The sequence below is a fragment of the Electrophorus electricus genome, chromosome 1, assembly GCF_013358815.1.
Source record: "Electrophorus electricus isolate fEleEle1 chromosome 1, fEleEle1.pri, whole genome shotgun sequence".
Taxonomy (NCBI): domain Eukaryota; kingdom Metazoa; phylum Chordata; class Actinopteri; order Gymnotiformes; family Gymnotidae; genus Electrophorus; species Electrophorus electricus.
In genome coordinates this window covers 32824972-32850231 of record NC_049535.1, presented here as the reverse complement: position 1 = coordinate 32850231, position 25260 = coordinate 32824972, and the positions used below count along the sequence as shown (strand labels likewise).

At 42.1% G+C, this 25260-nt stretch overlaps 3 protein-coding genes across 8 annotated transcripts; all 3 read right to left on the bottom strand.

Annotated features, from left to right (window-relative positions):
- Positions 1-272: 272 nt before the first annotated feature.
- gps1 (G protein pathway suppressor 1) lies at positions 273-10736 on the bottom strand. Of its 5 annotated transcripts, none has more exons than XM_027014700.2 (14): positions 10646-10736; positions 8869-8961; positions 8373-8569; positions 7491-7655; positions 6492-6627; positions 6224-6301; positions 6057-6117; positions 5293-5378; positions 5076-5170; positions 4854-4959; positions 4677-4757; positions 2296-2433; positions 1192-1326; positions 273-777 (listed from the first exon to the last, which is right to left on the bottom strand). In XM_027014700.2, the coding sequence occupies exons 1-14, from the start codon at positions 10676-10678 to the stop codon at positions 688-690; spliced, it is 1494 nt and encodes a 497-aa protein (XP_026870501.1). In that variant the 5' UTR covers positions 10679-10736; the 3' UTR covers positions 273-687. The 5 variants fall into 5 exon arrangements, with proteins under 5 accessions (XP_026870501.1, XP_026870502.1, XP_026870503.1 ...); XM_027014701.2 differs by having other exon boundaries at positions 273-768; XM_027014702.2 differs by having other exon boundaries at positions 273-748.
- A 1211-nt stretch (positions 10737-11947) lies between these two features.
- rac3a (Rac family small GTPase 3a) lies at positions 11948-16840 on the bottom strand. Its single transcript, XM_027014729.2, has 6 exons — positions 16661-16840; positions 14857-14928; positions 14582-14699; positions 13927-13989; positions 13559-13718; positions 11948-13346 (listed from the first exon to the last, which is right to left on the bottom strand). The coding sequence occupies exons 1-6, from the start codon at positions 16693-16695 to the stop codon at positions 13216-13218; spliced, it is 579 nt and encodes a 192-aa protein (XP_026870530.1). The 5' UTR covers positions 16696-16840; the 3' UTR covers positions 11948-13215.
- A 3270-nt stretch (positions 16841-20110) lies between these two features.
- On the bottom strand, positions 20111-24683 carry prkar1aa (protein kinase, cAMP-dependent, regulatory, type I, alpha (tissue specific extinguisher 1) a). 2 transcript variants are annotated; one of them, XM_027014671.2, is made up of 12 exons: positions 24588-24683; positions 23596-23782; positions 23185-23352; positions 22896-22987; positions 22585-22646; positions 22436-22482; positions 22137-22295; positions 21944-22004; positions 21601-21722; positions 21170-21251; positions 20755-20928; positions 20111-20660 (listed from the first exon to the last, which is right to left on the bottom strand). In XM_027014671.2, exons 2-11 carry the CDS (start codon positions 23767-23769, stop codon positions 20756-20758), a joined length of 1140 nt encoding a protein of 379 aa, XP_026870472.1. In that variant the 5' UTR covers positions 23770-23782; positions 24588-24683; the 3' UTR covers positions 20111-20660; position 20755. The 2 variants fall into 2 exon arrangements, with proteins under 2 accessions (XP_026870472.1, XP_026870473.1); XM_027014672.2 differs by having other exon boundaries at positions 23596-23778.
- Positions 24684-25260: the final 577 nt, after the last annotated feature.

Sequence of the window (25260 nt, the reverse complement as noted above, 5' to 3'; positions counted from 1 at the left end):
CTGACCCTTACACAGCCACCCAAGAGCTTCACTAACACCTGAGAGCATTGAGCTGTGGTTGGAACAAAGGTTTCTGGGATATGAGATAGTAAATCTATAACAGCAGGGTTACTGACATGTCACATGACCATGAGATAGCTTGAGCCCTCACGTTTTTACAGAGACAAATCGTCAATGCTATGTATAAACTTGAACAATTATTTAAAACAAAAACAAAAAAATAAAAACAAACACCTGAAACTGAGCAGACAAGGAGAGAAAACCAAACGTGGTTTGGGAGCATCTTTTCCGATGTATATTTATTTTAAAAGCATGTTTCTGTGATGAGGTTTTTCATTGAATAATCAAGGTTTGTCACAAGATACAGAGGAAAGTGCATCTCTTACAAACAACAACAGGCCAGTACAGCACATGTGCTGCTTCACTTCCCACCCTCCCCCACCCCCCTTTTTTTAATTTTTTTTAATTTTTTTTTTTTTTTTGAGCAACAGGGTGTGCTTGTCTTTAGTACAGACAACAAATATCTTCTTCCCAACTTAAATAAAGTCTTTAGATTGTAATTTTTCCTTTCTTTCTTCAGCAGGGAAACAGAACTGAGCTCTAATGGAGGGCCATGGTGCCGATGCAGCCACCGCTCCGTATACTGCCCTACGAGAGCCGTCCGGTTCAGAAGTTACATGTTGGTGCTCATTCGTGTTTGGCTGTTTGCAGGTGTGAGCTCCCCTTGGCTGCCTTCTCTGGGAGGAGACTGGGGAGGGAGGAGCAGAGCTCAGTGATCAACAAGGGAGAGAGGGAAGGCAGAGAGGCATTAGTACACACAGAGAGGCATTAGTAAACACATACAGACTGAGGTACAATCAGACATAAAATGAAGACTAGATCACAAAGAAATCTGCCTTCTCCTTTTCTGTAATATCTCAGGAACTAACAATGTAAAGGTCTGAATCACATCTGTGTCCTGATGGTGGTTTAATACCAAATACAGAATCAATACTGATAGAAGGATGCATGTCTAAAAGAGGGCACATGCCAGAGCTACTGTTGTGGATGGAGGGAGAAACAGAGAAGGAGATGGTGAGGAGTGTGAGGGATGGCGAAGGGTAATAGAGGGAGTGTGTGTAGAGGAGGTATAGGTAGGTGTTGAAAGGGTGGGGATGCAGGTCTCTTCAGCAGAATGAGAAGAGCAGTTACCTTGACATGTATCTGGTTACGCAGCACGGCCGCCCTCAGGATCATGGCTTTGGCTCGCCTTTGGAATTCCTTCCCCATCTGAAGAGACTTCTCAAAAGTCGTGCTCCTCTGATCAACGTCACGCGCGTACAGGATCTGCACTCGGCCACAGAAGATAATGTCAGCTGTCGCACATGGCAGAAAAACCCACGCCCAGGTCCCAACGCAGAGGGGAATGGGGCTGTGATGGGGGGCGAGTACGAGGCTGCAGGTACTGATGACCAGTGAGAAGCATGACAAACACATGGAAACAGAGAAGAGGCGCCAGAGTGGCTCAACAGAAAAGCATCTGCTCCAACACTGCGAGTCTGATCCCCAATGATGCCACAGCCATGTGTGACAGGGAGCACGAGTGCAAAACCAGCTGTGCTACCAGGGCGGGAGGGTTCTCTCTTTCTCTCTCCCTCCCCTGTCAGTTACAGTGACACAGGCCAATCACAGGTGTCTGTGAGCTCATGCATCAGAAAGGCATGGATAGCTCTATCAGAGTGTTGCGGCTCATACAACGTCAGGGAGCAGCATATCTCGAAAAGATGCAGCGATTGGCTATGTGCTTTGAAGGAAACATGACGGCCCTCGCCCTCCATGGTTGGCCCAGGTCTCCCAACATCAGGTAAGGATAAATCAGGCAGAAAACGGAGGGGGGGATATACAAAACAATCAAGACAAATCCAAATCAATATATAAAAACAAACAAAAAAAAAAACAGATATTGCTGAATTTAGGGCAAAGATGGAAGGCTGCAGTAGTGCACAAACTATTCTTGGGGTGAAAGAAGTGCCTATGGTTGGCTGAGGACCGACAAGACAAAACAGTACAGAGGTTTATGTTGGTTGAAATGATGTTATGCGTGCACCCTATTTATAGCTTTTCTATACTCAATTGCCAGACCTATATCAAAAAACAATTAGTATTTTTAGAATGATTCTAGCAAAATACATTTTGTATTTCTATAGGAGTTACACTGGATAAATTAGTAATGTTCTAGTTGGCCAAATCAAACTGCACTATTCTGAATAGCCCTGAGCTTAAGCTGAGGTGGGCAGGGAAGAGGAAGGAGCATGCCTTGCTGTGGGAGTCGATGCGGGCGTTGATCAGACCCTCCAGGATCAGCTGTGTGAGCTCGTCCTCCAGGGCTGCCACTGTGGTGTTGAAGGCCACGGCCATCTTGTTCATGTCTGCGGACACGTAGGGACTGAAGTACTGCCCAGGGACAGGACACACAGATTTAGCTCAGTTAGCCTCAGGCATCACCACTGAGAGCAAAACACATATGCACTACCTTATTCTAACTTAACTGGAACACGAGTAGGCTAAACAGGACACTGCTGAAACAATGAGCCAAGATTTTTGAAAATAAATTTCTCTTTTGCCTGCAATGCAGTAGAACAGACACAACCGCAAAGTATATTCTCTAAAAATGGTTTGGATGTATTAAGGCAAGCAGATTCTCATCATGGTTAAATGTAGAGGAAACATCCATCACTTGTAGCTTGCTGAAGAACACGATTATTAGTCCATTTACTGGCATATGTACAGTGCCTCCAAGTAGTATTCAACCCCCTGCCGATTTTGCAGGTTTACACATTTGGACTGTAGATGGGCCTGGACATGTGAAATGCACTGCAGCAAAAAAGAATGTTATTTCTCTGTTTATTTATTTATTTAAAATTTTGTGAAGTTTACCAGAGGGTCTATTATTCAACCCCTTAAACCACCAGAATTCTGTTTGGTTCCCTCAAGTATTAAGAAGTAATTGAGGTATTAAGAACAAATGAGCTTCACATGCTTGGATTAATTTTCTGTTTTTTCACGCCTTTAACTATAAAAGCCCCTCCCCAAACAAGTGAACAGCACTCATACATGGTCAACATGGGGAAGACTAAGGAGCATTCCAAGGCCAATCAGAGACAAAATTGTGGAGGGTCATGAGGCTAGCAAGGGGTATAAAACCCTTTTCAAGGAGTTGGGCCTACCTGTCTCCACCGTTGGGAGCATCAACGGGAAGTGGAAGGCTTATGGAACTACTGTTAACCTTCCATGGCCTGGACAGCCTTTCAAAGTTCCCTCCCGTGCTGAGGCCAGGCTTGTCCCAACGGTCAAGGATGACCCAAGGACAAAAAGGAGGGAGCTCCGGGAAAATCGCATGGTGGTATGGACATTAGTTTTAATACCATAAGTAACATATGCAATGGTCTCCGTTCCAAGCGGGCCTGTAAGGTACCTTTACTTTCAAAGCATCATGGAGGACTCTGAGGCAGACTAGTTCAAGGTTCTCTGGTCTGATGAGACCAAGATCGAGGTATTTGGTGCCGACCCCACCCGGGGCGTTTGGTGAGAGGTTGGCACTGCACACAACCCCAAGGATACCATCCCTATAGTCAAGAATGGTGGTGGCAACAACATGCTGTTGAGCTGCTCCTCAGCCAAGGGGCCAGGCCATCTGGTCCGTATCCATGGGAAGATGATTAGCACAACCTACCTGGAGATTTTGGCCAAAAACCTCCACTCCTCCATCATGGATCTTAAGATGGGTCATCATTTCATCTTCTAACAGGACAACGACCCCAAGCACACGGCCAAGAAAACCAAGGCCTGGTTTGAGAGGGAAAAGATCAAGGTGTTGCAGTGGCCTAGTCAGTCTCCTGACCTTAACCCAACTGAAAACTTGTGGAAGGAGCTCAAGATCAAAGTCCACAAGAGATGCCCAAAGAACCTAGACAACTTGGAGAAGATCTGCATGGAAGAGTGGGCCAAGATTACTCCAGAGACCTGTGCTGGCCTGATCATGTCTTATAAAAGACTATTAATAGCTGTAATTGCAAACAAGGGTTAGTCCACAAAATATTAAACCTAGGGGTTGAATAATATTTGACACTAATTTTTATGTTTAAAATGTATTAGAATTTAATTGAGCAACTTGTACTTTTTGTTTGTAATATTTAGGCATCTGTTAATAAATGCTATTCTTGTTCAAAATTTGAAGGCTCCAAATTATTTGCAACTTGCTGAATTTGCAAAATCTGCAGGGGGTTGAATACTTGGAGGCACTGTAAATGTGTGTTAGCACATATGAAAGTTTGTGTGCGTGCGCACATACTACCACTTAGGGGAAAGCAAACGAGAGCTGTAATAATTGAGAATGTTTATATAAATGGGATCAAATCAGGCCAAATGCAAAAGTTGCTGTTTGTCGGATTTGTGCAGAAACTTGTGCATGGCTCTAGATACAAAAGACAATTAAATGGTCTGTTATGGTAACAGTGGGTCAGGTGAGCAACCTTTTTTGTGTCAGCACAAGAGAGCTCTAGGCAAGTAACACACAAAAATGGAGGGGAAAAAAAAAAAACCCAAAACAACCACACAAAAAAAAAAGTTTCGCAAGAGTAGCTGAGAAGACAAGCTGCACATGAGCCACAAGAGTGGTGGCGGACCCTCTCCCCTACCTGTATGAGGGCTCTGTTCCTGATCTGTGTGTACAGTGTTCTTACATGGGGAGCCAGGTACATGTCTAGCAGGAGATTATCCTAAAATAGAAAAGACAAATAACTGACAGCATTAAAATAACACGCATATGTAGCTGTAGCTTCAGACAAATCCCCCAACCCAGTCGCTTCCCTCACCTTCATTTCGTCCAGCATTTTCAGACAAGACGCATACTTTGACTCATAAAACTTGAAGATAATATCACGGACTTGGGGTTCCAACTCTAAAAATAATTTAAATGAGCTAGAAGCCAAGGAGAGAGGTTTGTCAACACAAGGTGTCATTAAAAAAGTAAATAACTAACCAGAAAGACAAAGCCTAAACCACATAACTAATCAAAGTATGAGCCTCTGGCCTACCTGCTGGAAATGACGTTACGCTGGAGCTCTTGTCTATCAAATGTTGCCAGAGCACAGAGCCCCCCGTAAACCGCTACGTTACTAGGGGAGAGTAGCTAGAGGGGGGGGGGAAAGCATTGTTACAAACAGGAGGAGACAGCCTGGAGTCTTCCTCCATCTTCACACTGCTTTGATCTCAGCTGAGTGGCACTGGAGCGGTACCAAGCGACAGACAAACCTCGGGGAAGTCGCAGTGGTCAAAAGACGCCTGCAGGAAACACTTGGCAGCGGGTTTATACTTCCTTGAAGCAAGCTCTGCTAGCCCTGTAGTGAAAGACACAGACATCCACCAGCTCTGGAACTACCACTATGCAGTGTGACGAATCACAAGTCAGTCACTGCACCACTACAGGTATTATGATACACACATTTTCAGGATTGATACAACTTTATATTCAAGATCAAAATTTTAATTTCACATGTTTAAAAATCTAGCAGTTCTACAGAGCTCTAATTATATACTACACTGAGAGGTCTGGCCCAGATTTTCTTTCAAAACATTGCTGTGTAAACAAAATGATGAAACAAATAGTACAGTTTAGCTGTAAACAATAGAAAAACCTGATCTGCCTCATAAAACCTCATACAGCATGTTGAGAGAGACAGTATCGACAACATCTATTTAAAATTTTCTATACTTTGTTTTTAATGTGCCATTTTGTTTAATACTGTAAAATCGCTACATCCTTATGTACCACTAATAATCACACACTCACACAGTTCCCAAATTAATCATCACACACACACACAGCCATGCAGGGACTGGTCTCCCAAAACCACCGCACGACAGCACAGTGACAACCTCTATCATTTTAGATTATAATAGTTATGCCGCAGATTTTGGGACTATCTTAACTCAGAGAGATGAAGAGAATTGTCCTCCTTATATATGCATGCAATAATGTGTAAAAGCAACACTGGAGTAAATTTACAAAAAGGTACCTGCAGCACATTTTAGTTTGGTGAGAACGGCTTGGTTTTGACTATCTCTCTCCCCTCGTTGCTGTGAAAGAAACAGAGTGCTTGTTGCAAATTACTCAAGTTAAGACTCACTCATCTCCTTCATTCAAGTATGATTAAGAATGTTAAGAAAGGGAGTTGTCACCCACCTCTGCTATCTCTGGAGTGGATTCAGCCTTGCTCACATAGCTAAGTACATGGGACCAGTTTTGAAGGTAAACACTAACCTGTACAGGATCATGGACAAAGTGATGAAAATGTGCATGAATGTACATAGGTGTAAGATAGGAACCATGCTAGCAACACAGAACCACTATGCTAATTACGTTACACTCTGAAAAACGCAAGAAATTGGAAAACCAGAGAAAGTGGTAAGCATTAACGGTGAGGGACTGGCTTTTTTTTTTTTTTTTTTACCTTGATTACATTAAGACACATGTTGATAACATGCTTGGCGCTAGTGCAATAGTCTCTGGCTCGGGAGTAGCACTTCAGAGCATTGCTGAGGTCACCACAGTCCAGGTAGTGATCTCCAAGGTCATCATGGCCCCTCCTAAACACACACCACCACTTTCATTTGGCTGATTCACACATGCTGAGGGAGTTCAACTTAGGCAGCCTTTAATTCTAATCAATTCAATTCAATTTAAATTTATAGTGTTCTTAACGAGAAAAGTTTTACAGGAATCTAGGTCTAGACTGAGCAAGTCCAATGAAACAGTAGCATGCAAAAATTCCCTTGGAACCATATGGAAGAGACCTTTGGAGAAAACCAAATCAAAAGGGAAGCCATCTTCATCTTGGATAGCAACATTCATGAACAAGACTCAAACAAAGATTTAACTTAGTATAGTGGCAATAATCATCCACTTATAGTAAACTTTGGTCTGTGGCAGCAGGGTGGTTAGCCTGCTCAACTGCATATAAATATTGGTCATTACAGTGCAGCTTGTCACAGGTATTGTGAGTAAGTGTCATGTCAGGCTGAAGAACATCAATTATTCCTGTGATTTCACATCCTGCAAGTCTGGCACCATTTTTTGAAATTCAACTCAATTCATTTATTGTCCAATAAATGCCCGCTCAACACCACCAAGTGTGTTGGAGCAGGAAAAACGACCTGTGGAGAGTGCACTGCCTCCTAGACCAAGACTGAGAACTACTGCTGCTTTGGTGAAGGCAGTAAAATGGGTCACCTAATTCAGTGTTCTTCTGCAGGTTAACAGAACTTACTAATCTTCACACCCACACACCTGACCCACCTAACCAGCTAATTATAAAAGCTCTTCATAGTCTGAATCAGATTTGACAGGCCTGGGAAATACAGAGCTGTGGCGTGAGGAACACCGTCCCAGTTCTGAACATTTAACAGTTGGTTGAGGTCAGCGAAAACCACTTCAGTTAGGTTTCTTGTACCTGATGCTTTCTTTGATGGAGTTTCCCTTGTAATTCTTTAAGTCTGTGTCCAGCTTCTCCAGTTTGAGCAGAGCTTTTTTTCTGGTCGACTCTGCCCACGCTGTGTCAAGGGGAGGGGGCTCTACAGCCCCCTCTGGAACGGCATCTGGGACCCCCTGCATTTCCCTGTGGGAACACAAGCATCTCAGATGCACACACAACCAGTGGAAAAGAAAACACAGTGAACAGAAGCTCTGCTTACTGCTTCTGTTCACCGTTAACAAGAAATCCCTATTTAATATCCATTTTATTCCTCACAGTCTACAAATGGCTTTTTTTCTTTTCTTTTTTAAACAGACATAACTTCAGTAGAAGAGGCCCTTAAATGTTTACCTATTCTTTATAATGAACTAAAATTAATATCTTGAAAGTGACTAGTATACTCTTTATACTTAATAAAATAGAGTAATTTAGTTACAAACCATACAAGATGTTTAAGAGATAGATGACACTGTAAACATGCAATGGCCATGTCATTCAAGCATTCATCAGGATAATAGAAGTCATTGTGTGTAATAGAAATCTCATTATTTATAACAGCAGATGGAAAGCATGAATCAGTCATTGAAAAAGGTGTCTATACACAATGAAAATATATTACAGAAACGAACTTGGAACAGGACAATGTTTGACAATTTTCTCAATTTACTAGGTCAAACAAAGTCTATACATATACACACTTATGGCCAATGGAATAACTGACAATTACTTTTTATTCAAAGATATTGCTGTTTTGTATTATGGGATTCAACAATGTTAACAAGCCCAATATTTTCTTTTCTAATAACTTTAAATTAGTATTCAGCAAGGGGTTTTGGGGTAGAAAGAATTTAAATGATTTACACGAGCTGCTCTTGCCTTGTGGCCTCGGTAAGCTTGCGATGGATCTCTTCATACACATCAACATTAAAGGTTCTTTGGACAAAAGACAAGGCCATCTTCAGGGCTTCCACCCGCAGCTGAGGGCAGTGGTCTGCGATAAACTGCAGCCGCTCAATCCTCATCAGGCCGCTGTAGCTTGAGGCGTACTGCTCCAGGTCCTGTGGGGGAGAGGCAAAATAAACCCCTCACAAATGTGGCACAAAATCACAAGTCCCATACAAAAAAAGTGCATGGGCACATTAAAACATTAACTGAATAAGTTTTCATCCTGCACGCTGCATCAGCTGAAGAGTATATAATAACAAGCAGTAACCTGTTATTCCAAATGTTCCACTGTGTGTGATAAAGTAAGTAGATCACAGATGTTCTATTTAAGACAAATGAACAACCTGTAAAAGCCCATGTGAAAAAGCAGCATGGTATGCATGCTGAGGTTTAGTCAGGGGGGAACACTTACCAGGGTGGGATTTTCCACAACATAATTGGTGTCAGGTGCATTCTGCTGGTCTTCCTGAGGGTCAGCATCTATCTGCATGGGCTCCACAGACCCCTGGGTATGCAGCAATCACTGTGGTTAACTCTTACGATATGGGCTGGGCATTACATCTGCAGTTATTTGTTGGCATTACCCAATTAAAAATGATCTCTGCATTACAAAACATGAACAAAATATAATTTAAAAACAGGAAAACCCAGATTTGATGTTCTGTACAATATACCACATGGAATAGAACACCCTCTATATTTCATGAAAAGAATTTCTGAATTTCCGATTTTTATATGTAAACTTAAATATACACATCTGTGCGTGTGTAAACATCCTTTCCATGGGGGAGCACATGCATAATCCAGCAGCACTGAACCTTGACTGCATGTGCTTGCTCTGACTGCGCTCTGCCTATGCTGTGTGGTTACCTCCAGGACAAGCCAGCACGCAGGCAGGAGCCGAGCACATAGGCGCCCGGAGCGAAAGGGACGAGCAAGTCAGACCTGCTGCTGCGGGGCGTGCACTGCAGCTCCGTCTCAGAGGACGAAGACGAGCTATCCCTGGGTCTGGCCTGAACCTACTCTGCAGCGCCCCCCAACCCTAACACAGAACTCTCCTGAAAGAGGGAAAGTATTTTCATAATGACAAAGTAGGGGTAGGCATGGACTAGTGACTGACAGCCACCTAGAGTGTTTGTTAACAACAAATAATTAAATCAGTAATTAACAGTTGCGCGTCCACCAGCGATTAGCATACACAATGTAAACACACTATAGCTTTTACACGTAAATGCAGGTATGACAACAATAAACTAAACTCTTTAAAACTACTGTCGAGGTTGGCTTTCAACGCCTGAGGATTGTAGATACGAGTGAATTAATCAGCCAAAATCCACCTGCCAGAAGTGGATTTGACAGGGTATGTAGCTAGCTGCTACCTTACAGACTTATTGAGCTAGCAATCTAACTAGCAAACACGATACTTTACAACATTCATATAGTGGTTAGCTAGCTACATCAGTGAGTAATATGAGCAGTATACCTAAATAACATGCCATCATACTGGCGCTAGCACTAGTCAGATGTGTTCTCCATAAAGCATGAACATTAGCAATTATTTGCTAAACGAATCGGGCCGCGCCAAATAAACATGAAAATGCATTTCACGCTGTTCCCCTTTGGCCTGCCGACGTGTAAAAGTATCTGAGAACGTTGTTAGCGATCACTTCTGACTGAAAGACAAGAAGCTAAGCTAGTAAGTTAATTTCCAGTTAGATTTCAAATCCCACCAGCTAGGTGAACAGGCTAACCGGCTCATGACTGTTGATGAAAAGATAGCTTAGCTTATTTTAGCTACCAACCCTGCTAACTCGCTAATTGTACTAAGCCAGGTTAGAAAGTTTCTGCCTTACATTATCTCGCTTACAGTATCGGAAAACCACCACAGTGTTTTATCACACGGACCCAAGCAAGTCTCGCAGTTATATTTCGTATCTAAACGCGTTACTCTGCCTACCACCGCTGAACGTGCGCTGCCGTTAAACTTGAAAATATAAATGTGACAACTGAAGCTAGCGCGAGCTCCGACTGCACCGTGGACCGGAGGCCCGCGCGACCAAGCCTGAGAAACCAAACACGACAAGTTAGCGCGCCGCCTTCGCCGGCGGCGCTGAGGCGTTGTTCCCCTTCCACACTCACGACCAAAAAAAGCAAGCTTTTGCGAGGCTCCGAAAAACTAAAGAGTGTACCTGAAAGTTAAAGACCTGCACGGGCAGAGGCATATCCTCCTCCTTCTCTGCAGAAACAGAGCGCACGAACACATCCGGGGCAAGCGAACGCGCGCACACACCACGTCTCGCGACGTAAAGACTTCGAACGCGCGTTTATCAGTGCGCCTAGTCCCCCCCCCCCCCCCCCCCCCCCCAGCCGCTAAATCTGCCCCGCCGGGTAGGGTGGTTGCGAGGTTAATGTACCACGTTAATTCTTGTACAGATAAATGCATGCCCTTCATATATTGGGAAATTCAAACAGTGGTTGTATAGTAGGCATATATATATATATATTCACATTCATATATTCACATTCTCATATATATATATATATATATATATATATATATATATATATATATATATATATATATATATATATAGGAATTAAGCAGGAGCTGTAAAATCCCGAGGCGGCACTGCGTCTTGATTTGAGCTTAAGCCGCGTTTGCCGTGGCCAAGGAGGCAGGCTCTCAGTAACGGCACGGTCGCTTTTGCTGTAGCGGCGGAAATATTAACGAGACGGGCGCACATGAACACCATCGCAATATCACATTTTCTAGTGGGGAAACTCGGGTGTTATGATGGCCCCAGCTCCCGAGATAGGGGCGTGTCGAGAACAAAACGGCATGGCGGATGCCGGGGAGGATGGTGAATGCAGTATACGGGCAAGGCTCCGCGGTTATCAGTAGTTTTGCATGTTAATTGACAGTTCAGGTTTGTACGCATTTTTTTTTTATGTTGGTGGAAAATAAAGCTAACCAGTAGAACCCAGAAAGTGAGGTGTCTTGCACATATACTGATTCTGTAAAAATATTTGTTTGTGTGTGTGTACTCATGCACATTTCAGTACACTCAGCTCATTAATAATCTGCCCTACATGAAAATAAATTAATGTACTATTAATTATGCAATTAAATAATTGATTATCCGATCAATACAATTTAATAATTGATTATTAAAAACCATCTTGTAAATGCTACATCCGAACAAGTAAATTTGAATTTCCGAGGAGGACTTGAAGGCAGCGTCTCATCCATCTCTGCGTGACACGGTAGCCAGCCAGGCGTTGGTCTGTCCCTTATATCGAGGCTCTACGCTCCGTTTTTTATGAAGCGAATTTAGGGTTTAATTCGTAAAAGGTGCGACCCGCCTTTATCTCCGGGATTGCTGGTAGTTCACTCAACACATAAAATGATAAACACTACTTACATATTCAGTTAAGGAGTCATGTTTAAAATTATATAAATTCAAACATTAATCAGAGGTACACGTGTAAAATACATTCAAAGAGATTTTATTAATGCATATTTTTTAAAATCATACCATACACACAAGAAGTTTAATTGTGGTAACAATTCAAGTGGGTGTTGGATGTCATTCTACATACATCAGCCAGCTGCAAGGTTATGGTGGAAAACCACTGATTTCAGTCATGTCAACACCAAAACACAAACAGTATATTGTTCAGTTCTACAACCATTTTCTTCTCTTACACATTCACACATCCGCACACAAACACAAATCTTAAGTCTCTGTATAACCAAAGGCATTTAAATGAAAATAATGTTAGACATGTCCAAAAGAATGCCTTATGTAAAGTGAGAACATTTGGCATGCTAGCCCCACAAAACAATTCACAATGGCACATTTCAACTAGTATACTGTAAAATATTAACAAAATTAAAAAGGATGGAAGAGTTCAGAAAAGCTCTGGTTTACAAAACATTCTGCCATTATTTAGATATGCATACAATACTGTAATGTAACAACTTTTTTTTTTTTTTTTTTTAAATACAATATCCCATTGGCCAAGGAGTTTAGTGTTCCCAGGAGCTTGTCTAACCATAACAGACAGACATCAACATACTTTATACACATTTCAGTAATCACTCTCATTTTTATTTTACGCAAATGTATCTCCTTGTGCTGTAAAAAGTTACATACAGTAGTCACACAACACAGAAAAGATTTTGGAAGGAAAACATTTTAAATTGTCCTTTACTGTCAACTGTCAAGAAAGACTATTGATTCTGTTGGACAGAGAGCTGGGTACCTCAGAAACTGCTTTCATATTGGATTCTCAGGAGCTATTCACAATATATTTACATTGGCTTCATAAATCCACATTCATAATTCCAAAAAGAAGAAGAAAGACCAGCGGGACGATCAAAGCCCACATTTCCACAATGGCCAAATTGTTAGTTATGAGAAAAATCTTAATAGAAGAAATTAATTACAAAATGGGGACAGTTCTATATATATATATTCATATTTTCTTTAGTACCACCAGTTAAACACCAATTAAGGCAAAGTTCAAAAATAAGTGGAGAGAAGTTGATTGGCATGATTGTTGTGCCTTTTTTATATCCCCTTGACCACACTAGTCTAGATCTCCAGAGTATATGGAGTTTCACCTCTTGCATGTTTCCATTTTTGCCCCAAACAGCCAATAGCAACTCTTATGATTACTGTATGTGGTGGTGGAGGAATCGTTCCACCCTGTGTAAGTGGGGTCATACCAACAGACGTGCTCTTTTACAGGGTCCTCAGAACACAGTGCATTTCTTGCCTCGTTTCTTGACAGGCGGTGGGCACAGAACAGCACGGATCGCCTCGTCAAACACAGTCTTAAGTCCCCTCTGGGTCAGAGCAGAACACTCCAAATACTTCACTGCACCTGAAAAGCCAAGAGAAACAATACATGTATATCATACTGGAATGACTATTGTTTTATCATTGTAGTCTTCTTGTGACTTGATCAGCCTCAAGATTTATTGGGGTAGCCTCTGAATGAAGCACTTTAAGGAACCTCTGCCTTCCTGAGTTGAAACAAAATAGTACAATAATGTAACATGTGCTTCTTAAATGGCAACACTCAATAGATCATACCAATCTCTCTGGCCATCGCCAGCCCCTGGGGGTAAGTGATGGGAGCTAGCTTCTTGTCCCTAAGGCGTTCGATGGTGTCCTTATCATCACGGAGATCCAGTTTGGTGCCCACCAGAATGATCGGAGTGTTGGGACAGTGGTGACGAACTTCAGGGTACCACTACCATGGCACAGACAAATACTTAAAACCAAAGACAACCAACCATGGGAAAGAAAAGCCACAAAACAGCTTTTCCTTTCAGTAATCACAAATCTTTTAGTGGTGGCGTTACATTCTTCATTGTCACCCAAGATATGCAGATCAATAATAGCCGAAACCCTTTAGATCAATTAATTAAACAAAGATATGAACAATGGGAAAAACCAACCTTGGCTCTAACATTTTCAAATGAGGCAGGGCTCACCAACGAAAAGCAGATCAAAAATACATCCTGCAATAGTAAGATGAAAACCTTTATTAGATTACATAAATTTAAACCGGAAAGTGGACTTTTGTCTATGGTGTAACATGACAAATATGAACATGGTATACTCAAAGGATAGGTGCAACTAAAAAACTACTACAACTGAAAACAATGAAAAAGTAAAAGTGGGACATATGGAAATCTAGAACCCAGTGTAGTGAACTAGTTAATTTGTGTGAGACACAACAGAAGATCATTTCAGTGTTCTTTACTGACAAGAAAAAGTATATACAAAGTATTTCAGTTTACCAAAAAAAACTTAACTGTTTGTTCAAATGCAGAATAGGAATTAATACAGCACATTTGGTGTACAACATTTTGTGTGTGTGTGTGTGTGTGTGTGTGTGTGTGTGTGTGTGTGTGCGCGCGCGCAAATAAATAAATAAATAAATAAAGTCAAGGCTGTTATTTCCTGAACAAAATTAATCTGCCATCGGTTCACGAGCTGTTTTCCAGTAAGAGAGATAATGTCAAAAGCACCCACTACAACAGGAAGCTCAGAGGGAACCAACAGGAAGAAAGAGGACTGTGGTCCTAAGCAGAGGAAAGCAAGCAGTACCGTTTGAGGATAGGAGAGGGGTCGGAGACGGTCGTAGTCCTCCTGTCCTGCAGTGTCCCACAAACCCAGGTTGACGGGTTTACCATCCACCATAACATTGGCAGAGTAGTTATCAAACCTGAGTAAAGACAGAATTGCTGAAAAGGGTCACAAGTGAATACTGGAAACTAAAGTCTTCATAAGAACACCATGAGGACATGCAATCCATGCATGACAAACTACAAATCATTATGCACTCCCTTTCTCCACCTTTCACACACACACACTTTGCTTACACTGTGGGAATGTACTCTCCAGGGAAGGCATTGGTGGTGTAACTGATGAGCAGACATGTCTTACCCACGGCACTGAAAAACACAGCAGCAGGCTACAGGTCAGAGTAAAGAACAGTTTCAGTCTCATTGTCTGAAAGCATCACCAATGCATATGGGGGGATTATTTTGAACACTTTACTGCAACAAAAAAAAACACATGGGATCCATAACACTAATTCAATTGAAGATGCAAATGAAAGACTGCAGTCTGCAGACAGAGCAGATAAGAGGCCTTAACCAGGCCAGACCTTCTGCTTGGTTGGGTCTGCCACCAGCTTTTAAGTTGTGTCCTACATTCCTCCGTGGCTCACGGGCAGCTTCTGCACAATATCTTACCACCAGCCCTCCAGGAATAAGGAAATACAGCAACAGCTGTGTGTGAAGAAAGTACCCAAAACCCACCAAGTGTACATACATATGCACAGTCCGCACACTTTCGCAGGGACAGGTGGGTATACCTGCTTTTTTCCTTTTTCTTTGCGCAATAACTCGACATCTCACAATATCAAACAGTAAACACGGCTCTTAGGTTTGAAAAATAGTCCGTCTTAAAAGAGGGAGCAGCGGAAACTGTATTGTGAGGCTGAAGGATGCAAGATGAGGAGGGAGAGGAATACAGTGTGGGTCCGAAAGGGAAGAGTGAGGAAGAATGATAAGGGAGGCATGAACCAGCGAAAGAAACAGCATGGCTGAGTGGGAGATGTCTCGCTCTATTGTTTCAAGTGCAGAGTAGGGAAATGTGGCTAAAGGTAGTCAATGACAGTAGATCACCCGCACACTTACTCTCAGAACAACTGTTAGAGGCGTAACCACATATCAACTAGTGATGTGGCCATTAACTGTTAATAGTTTCAGTTGAACTGTTACTTTAGGTTACCCAAGAAATTGTGTGTCATTATTTAGGCTACTAATAAGATGTCAGAAAATGCAACATTCAAGCTAAGTGTGTAGAGGGGGCAGACCCAAGTCAATATTCTAATGATTAAAAATATGAACGTTTTTCATGATAACGGGGAACACACACACACACACATCTAAATATGGTCAACGATTTACGTTATTTTATTCATTCATTAGCTTTAAAATAGATTAAGTTTAATTTTTATTGCCGATTTAAAACGACTGATGTTTGTCCCTAATCGTGAAAACCCTGGACAAGGTGAGCAGAAAGCATTAAGTCTATACAATCGTCACGAGGTTCAACTAAATAACGTACGGTGTGTAAATAATACACGGCTGAGAAGGTGGGAATTAGCTGAAGGCCGTATGTGAACGCAACTCTAACAGCACGAGAACAAGTAGGTGTGTAAAAACATGACATCATTAAACAGCCACTCAGCACATCTCGCCATTCTGCTCTGGATGGTGGGTCAGGCTGCCAAGTAGGGTGTTCTCTAAAAATCGCAAAGCTACACATTAACGCAGTTTCATGATTACGACAAGAAATGGAGAAGGCGAGAAAGGGGGGGGGGGTGGGGAATCATTCAACCCACACGTTTGATACAAACTAGCCAGGCGACTACTCTCATGAAGCACGTTATAATGTGAAATTATGATCCGTGCAGCTGCTTTGTCTCTCTTCCCCCCAAAACAGGTGAATTATGTCTGTGTGCAAGAACAAACCAAATCTGTTCGTTTATATAGCGATATTCATACCGAACCATCCAGCCAACCCACAAGACCCAGCCCCTCTTGCAACAATTGTATCCTGTTAGAGGCGTTTGTATTAACAATTCAATAAACACTACTTAATTAATATCCTTACCCATCGCCGACCACAACGCACTTGATGGCTTGCATTTGAACGGCGGGGACAGAATCCAACGATACGCGATTGTACGGGAGTCTGCCAGATTGTGGAGGGCTTGTTTGAGGTGCTGGGGGTGCGGGCTAGCAGCTACGATGCGCGGTCGCACTACTGCAGCAGCGGCGACAAACGGCGAAGTTTAACGAGGGGTCTCCGAAGCAGAACGAGCGCTTTTAAAGGGACGAGGCCAAGGAAAAAACGTTTCATCAGCAACTGCGAGTAACTTGAAAATAAAAGAAGCTAAGTTTAGACTTCATGGTTAAGTGATATTTGTTTTCCATCTAGCCCTAACAGTGGCAATTATTAATAAATCATTTGGTATTTTTCAGCCACGTAGGGGACTCTCGTGTCGCATGCCACGTTATTGACACCATCGCGAGACCAAACGAAGTAGGGTTGGACGCTGACGGCCCGAAAGTGTACAAAAAAACAAATTGTATTTAATAAATAAAATGGAATTAACTTAAAAATATTCCAATATTAATGGTGGAACTGCGAACGCACACGTCTCGCTACATGTCTGTGAATCTCACTGAAAATGTTTCTTACTGAAACATGCGGCTGAATAATACAGCCAACTGTGCGGACATTAAGGACAACTGTGACAGCGGGCAGGAGAGGCCCTACAGCTGGCCGACATGCCACGATAAGGACCATTTGTTGCAGCATACTAGAGCAACATGCTGCATACTCCATCTGACACTTCACATGAGGAAACGTCTTTCCCTTCGCTGACAACAGAAACCACAACCCTAAACCAGCAGCTTTTTGCTGTGATGCCACAGGATGGGTGGTTTATTTATTTTTTATTGTGAGGACGGAATACAATTTGAGGTGGCATAAACACCTTAAAAGAATGAGGGGAGAATAAGTGTGTGTTGAGAGAAAAGTAAATGAGTATATAAAATTCACACATGAAAAGCAGAACAAAAACACCATTAGTCACCCCCCCCCCCCCCCCAAAAAAACCAACCCATTTACGAATTATTTTTTTATTGCTTGACCTGGCACTGGGACAATCTATACCAAAAGGGTACATTAGCATAATAAAAATAAATGGCAGGGAAAGAGGAAAAAAATATTCATACAGTGATACAAGAACAGAGAACTGGTCCTCTGATGGCCAACAGCACAGGGTGCTGAAGGCTTCAACAACCGTAAAGCTTCACAGAGCTTTGTACATGGAGTAACCCACAGTAATAGCAGGTCTTATCTGTACCATTACCTTTGCAGTCTCACTCTCTGGAAAATAAATACCAGAATGGATAAATAAGGGGTGGGCGATTTTTCATGAGAACCACTTTTCCTAACATGCATGCTCCCTTTGTGGCCAAGAAACGTCCCAAAACCCAGAGCCAGAATGTATTTAAACGGGAGTCCACTGCAGCATGTCACACTGTTGCAGTTCCAGAACTGTGTGCTTGAATACTTCGGGTTTTTCCAGAGAGATGCTCCCGACCTGTGTCCTACCCACAAGGAGCAGAGTGGAAATGCTGGCTCAAGATAAATACTGGAAAGGAAAGCAGGGAAACTACAAACAAACCCCCACCTTCATGCACTCTGGATTTCAATCTAGATTTTTTTTTTCTCTGCCTATTTATTTAACCGTGGCCAACATAATTACAGAAATGAACTACATGGTGTGACTTGGAGTCTTATTCATTAAGGATGGCCATTACCATTTCCACAGTTCCAGTGCCGTTTTTGTTTACTTATTAGTGAGGCAACTGTAAAAGTTTGTGGGAAGCTGATTACATAAAGAACCATCCTGAGCAGCGTGAGCTTGCTGTTATCTCACAGGCTCAGGAGACGTCACACAAGCACAGCTGCCGCGACACTACAGCAGTCCAGCGAAATAAATCCTGAACATGTGGCATGGCTGTTCAGAAACTCTCACTCAACATTACATTAAAAACAATACAACATATTACCCTTGCTTATCCAAAAACAGGCTGGGTGGGTGACAAACTGTTAGAAAATGAAGAAATCAGGCACTTCTAGAACACAAAACCACTGCAGTTAACCTACATGAACATCTGGTAGGCCAGAGTCTCTTAAACAGGGTGGAGGGTGCTCCATCTCTGAAATATTAAATAACATCACAAACATGTGTGCCATGCTGCGGAAATCCTGCACTCTTTCCACATGTACCAGTCAGTGCTTTGGGCTATAAAACATTGTTCCTCAAAATATTACAAATTTCCAACAAAAATAATTAACACCTGCTAACACTGCATTAGAAAACACCATAGCATGGACAAAGAAATAGTAAGTTGATAACTGGATCACCAAATTATCAGAGGCAATTATGAGAGCTTACAATTTCTTCAACCCGCCCCTCAAAAACTATAAAGTTATAGAATACAGCAATGGCAAACCTGCATTATTACCCAGCTTAAAGTTGACAGGAAGTAAAGAAACTGCTAATGACACAGGTTAGCACTAAACCATGGGTGGTTTCACTGTCACATCAAAGGAGTAATGGCATAATATTCAACTTTGTTTATATATATATACATATATATGTGTGTGTGTGTGTGTGTGTGTGTGTGTGTGTGTATACACAGCCATTACTACTGTTGTCATGACAGCATTGTTCACCTCCCATTCCAAAGTCACATTATAAACAATAAGCCATTAACAGTGCATTTACAATTAAAATGTAAAAATGGTATTTGAACACAAATATAACTGCTGAAAACGGGAAGAACACTTCTTTGAAAGTAGAATTCATAAAATACTTTTATCTGTGCACACCATTTATTATATTCAGTCCTATGAACGTGTATGAGCTTCTCTCACTGTACTTAGTCATAGGAGAAAACCAGGTGTTGTTGAAATGTTTGACATAACCACTACTAAAATCAACAAAAAACCCATACAATAATTAAAAAGATCAGAAAGTATATCATAAAAAGCATGAACATAAGCACTGAGGTAAATAAGGGAAGTTCAGGGGCTGAGACATGGGAAAGGTGGTGGGGGAGAAGGGCTAACAGAGGAACAGCAGTAACAACGCAAAATAGCAGTATGTGGAACCTCTTACACCTTCACATACATGTATGTATATATAAGAGACATTTTATACATGTGAACGTACGCGTTTGTGTGTATAGATGGATGGATGCATGTATGTACGTACGTACGTGTATATAATGTATGTATAGGTACACACGCACACCCCAAAATCAACCCTCCCATGTACACACACACACACACACACACACACACACACACATACACACATACATACATACACATACATACATACATACATACACACACACATACACACATACACACACACATACATACACACATACATACACACATACATACACACATACATACACACATACATACACACATACACACATACATACACACACTCTCCACTGTGCAAAAAAATACAGTTATGGTCATTTACTTCTAGTACAATATAATAATTTACATATGCTATATATGTGCAACTAGGCCTAGAAAAAAGCAAAGCTGATCACCATGGGAAGTATGGTGACTTCAGTACTCTTGACAAAAACTAATGTAACTGACAAACCTCATACACAACACAGATTTGCCTTTGGCTTAACTATAGTCAAATGATGAAGAAAATTACTTGTAAATTGCAAACACTTTAAAACGGCTCCCTATGACGTACTACATGGACACAATGCGCGTTTACAGTGATTCTCCTGACACAATCACCGCACCATATTTTGTTTGCTTGTTTTTTTTGTTGTTGTTTTTGTTTTTAAATAAAAGATATTTGGAAGCCAGATAAGTTCCTGATTAACCAGCACGTTTCAACCCTTTCGCACTGAAGAGGCCTCAGTGGCAAAACGGTTGACTTTCCATCTCTCCAGCTAAGACCGATGTTCTGCCAGTCGATACATTCGCAAACCCACACGTGTGATGGGGTAGAAGCCACATCAGAGCACCGAACCTAGCAGGCACCTGGCTGCAAGAGATGTACACAGAAAAAGAAGAAAATAAAGCTGATTTGCATCGGCAGACCCTGCAATAGAAAGAGGAAGAGGCGGAGTCGGGAGCACCTCAGACGGACAGCGAGACAAAGCTGTTGTACTGCTGAATGTTCCTCTTGAGGATGTCTGAGCAGGGGCCGAGCACGCGCTCGAAGCGCGGCCGGTCGAGCTTCACGCACTTCAGAGGGCTACGCGCCACCACAGTGGCTGCACGGGGCCGGTTCATGAGCAGAGCGATCTCACCTGATCAGGCCAACCCGGAAGCAAACAAACAGCACATGGGAGGGGAGAGGAAACAAAAAGTCACAAAAAGCTTGTAATTCAATGCACATTTTACAAACTGCAAGAAGCACACCAATCTGAGCACTCGCAGCAATAGTCAATGCGAACTGAGCCAACGCTGAGCCAGGGCGCATTTGGTAGGCCACGGCCTACACTGGACCAGAAGTGAGCTGTAGCTTCCTTGAAAGAAAAAAAAACTCACCAAAGTAGTCAGAGGGTCCAAGCCTGCCGACCTCCACAAACTCCTCGTTCTCCGAGCGCCTCTGGAGCACAGCTGCAGATCCCTGTGGAGAGCAGTAAACCTCAGTTCAACAGAGCATTTCACCACTCGCGGGCGCTTCAGAATCCAGCTTCTCATCCCGACAGGACTTCTAAGTGCCACAAGCTACATTTCATTTTTGAGGAGAACCCAAACAGAAACAGATCAAACTAACAAGTAGCTTCTTACAGTGACTAATTTCTGAATCATTTGTTTTTGTTCTTATCGGTAGAGCAACCAAGAAAGCAATACAAGTGTTTCGTCAAATAAATGCAGGGCTGTTTAAAAAGAAGACTTGAATAAATGAGGATAAATCTAGCCAATTGCAATGTATGAAATACTATGGATGCCTAAAGAGAAGCACCACTGTCTACCTCAAGAATGATGAAAAACTCGTCTCCAGGTTGCCCTTGAACAACGATCTTCTGGCCATCCTCAAACTGCACTGTCTCGAGGGCATCGGCCACAGTTAGTCGCTCCCATTTGTCCAAAGATTCTACACACAGCACGTGAGAATGCTATCAATGTCCCTTGCACTGCTCTCAAAGTGTACAACGTGCATCAGACTCAGAGATTGCTGTCATTGTCTGGTTCATAACAATCACCCTTACAATGAGGAGCCAGAAATCATTGAATACGAATATTTAACCTGTAAGTGCATATGATGTACTTTGTATATAATGTGATGAGATTTATTTACACATTTATGAGACTTGCCTAAGATCGACACCTTGCTGAGGAACTCTTCATACATCTTCCTCTTCCTCAGAGTGCTTCCCTGAAAGCATACACCTGTTCAGAAATCCTTCAACAGGATGCTATACAATAGAATTTCAGCATTAACACATTCTCTTTGGACATGTAAGTGATACTGGAGTGTGTAGACTCCTGTAGCTGAGAGTGTGCCTACCATGAGTATTCTCCGGTAGCTGTCCCTGTCGATACCCCACAGCTTGGCATTACTCTTGGCTCGGACTGTTGCTGCCCTTGGTGTGCCATAGATTAGGGCCAGTTCACCGAAGCTGCCCCCCTCGCCAATACTGGTCACCCACGCGTTATTAACATACACCTACCACACATTTACATTTATGGTATTTAGCTGACACTTTCATCCAAAGCAACTTACAATTATGACTGAGTACAACTTGAGCAATTGACACAGCTAATTCAAATTGAATGTGGAAAACAAAATGGCAACATGTTACTTACATCCATTTCACCCTGATCAATAACATAGAAGTTATCACCCTCATCCCCTATAAAACAATAACGGTGTCATCTTTTTTCTTTCATTAAATCTTTTGTATTTCATACAATCCCAGATTTTGGCTTGTTAAGAATACTTTAAACAAGCTAACCTTGCTGAATGACGGTCTCTCCTGCAATGTAGTTAACTGGAAACATGGCATCAAATATGTCACTGGAAAAAAAAACACAAACATTACTAAAATAAATATAAATATATACAAACATCAGGACAAGCACCTGAATCCTTGATTTACACAAATCCTTTAGTATCTATTAGAGATATAAGAATTTGGCTTGATCACTAATAAAAAAAATAATAATAAAAAAAATAATTCTTAAAATCGTAAAGGGACATTTAAAAAAAGAAAATCAGCAAATTAATGAAAAGAAAAAAAACAAATCAAAAGAAGAAATCTTTCACCTTCTTTCATTATCGTCAAGATGTGCAAACAACACGTTCTTCTCAATTGCTTTAGCAAGGGCAGCCATTGTTTTATAGTCTTTTGGAATGACCTGTAAACGAACGTGGAAAATACTGTTACAAAGTGCTCATCATATTCAATATACTGCTGCACTTACTGACACCCCTCTAAAATGCAAGACGTATAGTTTGGCTTCAGGGCAACAGACCCATCCTCCACCTTTTTGTTTCACAACACAAACCGGCTGCATCAATGTAAACATGTCCACACATAGAGGAAGACGGGAACCTTTCTGACGTAGGACGCGGCATCCTCCTCAGTGTAGACCTCGGCACTGATGGCACCGCGACGCCGACGACCCTTAACCACGGGGTTCATAGGAGGAGAAATCTCATCTTCTCTGGAATCCGAGCGAGAGTTAGACTTCTGCTGGCCCAGCATCTGTTTCGCCTCCTCCTAAAAGGACATACACAACCAATCAGGGCCTCAAAACCACAAGCGTAAACAACCAGTCATAGCCTCAAAGCCACCATGCACACATGGAGCAAAGCTCTCAGCTCCAAAAGCTCTTCATTGTCGTCTTGCACAAAGTGCAATGAACTTCTTACTTGCGTGTTGTTTTTACTGTCACTTTAAAGCTAAAACTGCCACAAAAAATGTCAAACATGCTAGCTACTCATCCCCAATAAAACCATGCACCTTTTCGAGCCTCTCAAAGTACTCTCTGAGGAAAGCCATGGGTCGTTCGGGCCTGGACGTGCACAGCTGCACGATGCAGTCCTTCAGCAGCTGCTGGATGCTGTGCTTCTGCACGTAGAGCTCGCATTCCCGCAAACTCCTCTCCTCCTCACTGCTCATGCCGCTGGATGCCATGGTGACCTGCTGACTTGAGCGGGAACAGCTCATCACCACTCGCGTCATGCCTTACTCAAACTAGGTCATGCACTTATAAAAGGGATTCAGGTTTACCCAAATAAAGTTAATGTCCAGCAAACTGTAATTCGGACTGAAATCAATGCTTCACGCATAATGCTTGGAACTTAGACGTATAGTAAACACACATTGCGAAAACAATGTCTGAACTTTTTTGGTGACAAGATGTAAACACTGTTGTTCTTGCCTCGGCAAATATAAATTACATTGGTAAGCGTTCCTGTATAATTTTGTCCATGTAACGTCTGACTTCAAAATCGTAGAATTCTGTCGGAGTTGAACTGCGTATTCGCCAAACGTGATTAAAGAATACTTCATTAACTTGTGAAAAACCTACATTTAAATTACTCTCTGCATTTACATTTATTGTGGGTAGCTACTCACTACCTTCACAGACGTTGCGTGGTCTTTGCCTGTTAGCTCGCGTTGGCTATGCTAAGTGCCTTCGTTAGTTAAGAACATTTCAAATAATCGACCGTGCGCAGCTAATAGAACATTTTATTTTATTTTATTTCTTCAGTAGCCAGCTACAGCTTCACCTGGCGGTTTAGTTTAGTTCGGCTAGATGACTGTCTCCAGCCATGTAGCCGTGCGGGAACCAGTGACGCCATCTTGCAAACCCCACAGCTAGCGAGCTAGCACAGCCGCGATCCCACAACAAACGGACAACAGAGCTTCTCCTCGAAACCTCACTGATGTAAACGCCTTAGTTAAAGTCCAAATCTATCTGGGGGTTGTGTTTATGTTCAGTCGCATACCGGAGTCGTTGGAACAGGCTTCTCGACGTTGTTTTTAGTTTCTAACAGACACTCCCTGCTCGGTCCTCCCTGGACGGATGCCCTACCGGAAACGCGATAGCCAATCACAAGCGCTCGCTGACGTCAGCAATTACGAACGGAAAGACCACGGCAAACAGGTACATCCATTTCAAAATAAAAGTCACGAAAATTACTGCAATTAAAAAAAAGCTAATATGCATATTCGAAATTACTATATTTAAATGTGGTTTGAGTCAAGCTGACATGCTGGAGGAACAGTGTCTAGTCTTCTAACATCCAGGCACAGAAGGCTTTAATCACTGAATTTCATTGCCCTTAAAGAAACTAAATTGTTCCTCACAGTGAAATATTAGTTCTGAAAATACATGTATTGTAGTTCTGTTAATCAAAAAAGAATATCTGCTTGAGTTTTGTTATGTACTCAAGAGTCCAAACAATATAAATGTATATTACTTACATTCGCCCCCTTATAAACTGTAAATCAATCAGAAGCACACGAATACTCCCTGAAACAGAGAAGGACACCCAAGAGAGAGGCACTCAGGGCTGAGACAGGCAGCAAAGATTCACTGAGGTCCTGGTACTAGAATGAGCAGTTGAATACTGTACAGTTCTTGCAATTATGAGTCACAATGTGGTTATGGATGTACCA

Bases quoted from the DNA above. Each gene is read 5' to 3' on its own strand.
- gps1 (XM_027014700.2), bottom strand. From the start codon at position 10,678: ATGCCTCTGCCCGTGCAGGTCTTTAACTTTCAG. The intron at 6,628-7,490 runs GTACAAGAAACC...GTGTGTGTTTAG, and splicing joins TCCATCAAAGAAAGCATCAG to GAGGGGCCATGATGACCTTG. The intron at 2,434-4,676 runs GTAGGGGAGAGG...GTCCCTGGGCAG, and splicing joins GGAACAGAGCCCTCATACAG to TACTTCAGTCCCTACGTGTC.
- rac3a (XM_027014729.2), bottom strand. From the start codon at position 16,695: ATGCAAGCCATCAAGTGCGTTGTGGTCGGCGATGG. The intron at 14,929-16,660 runs GTAAGGATATTA...TGTGTTTTTCAG, and splicing joins TGCGTTGTGGTCGGCGATGG to TGCCGTGGGTAAGACATGTC. The intron at 13,990-14,581 runs GTACTGCTTGCT...TTACTATTGCAG, and splicing joins CCCTCTCCTATCCTCAAACG to GATGTATTTTTGATCTGCTT.
- prkar1aa (XM_027014671.2), bottom strand. From the start codon at position 23,769: ATGGCATCCAGCGGCATGAGCAGTGAGGAGGAGAGGAGTTTGCGGGAA. The intron at 22,647-22,895 runs GTGAAAGATTTC...TTTTTTTTCCAG, and splicing joins CTTGACGATAATGAAAGAAG to TGACATATTTGATGCCATGT. The intron at 22,005-22,136 runs GTAGGCACACTC...GTATGCTTTCAG, and splicing joins GCTACCGGAGAATACTCATG to GGAAGCACTCTGAGGAAGAG.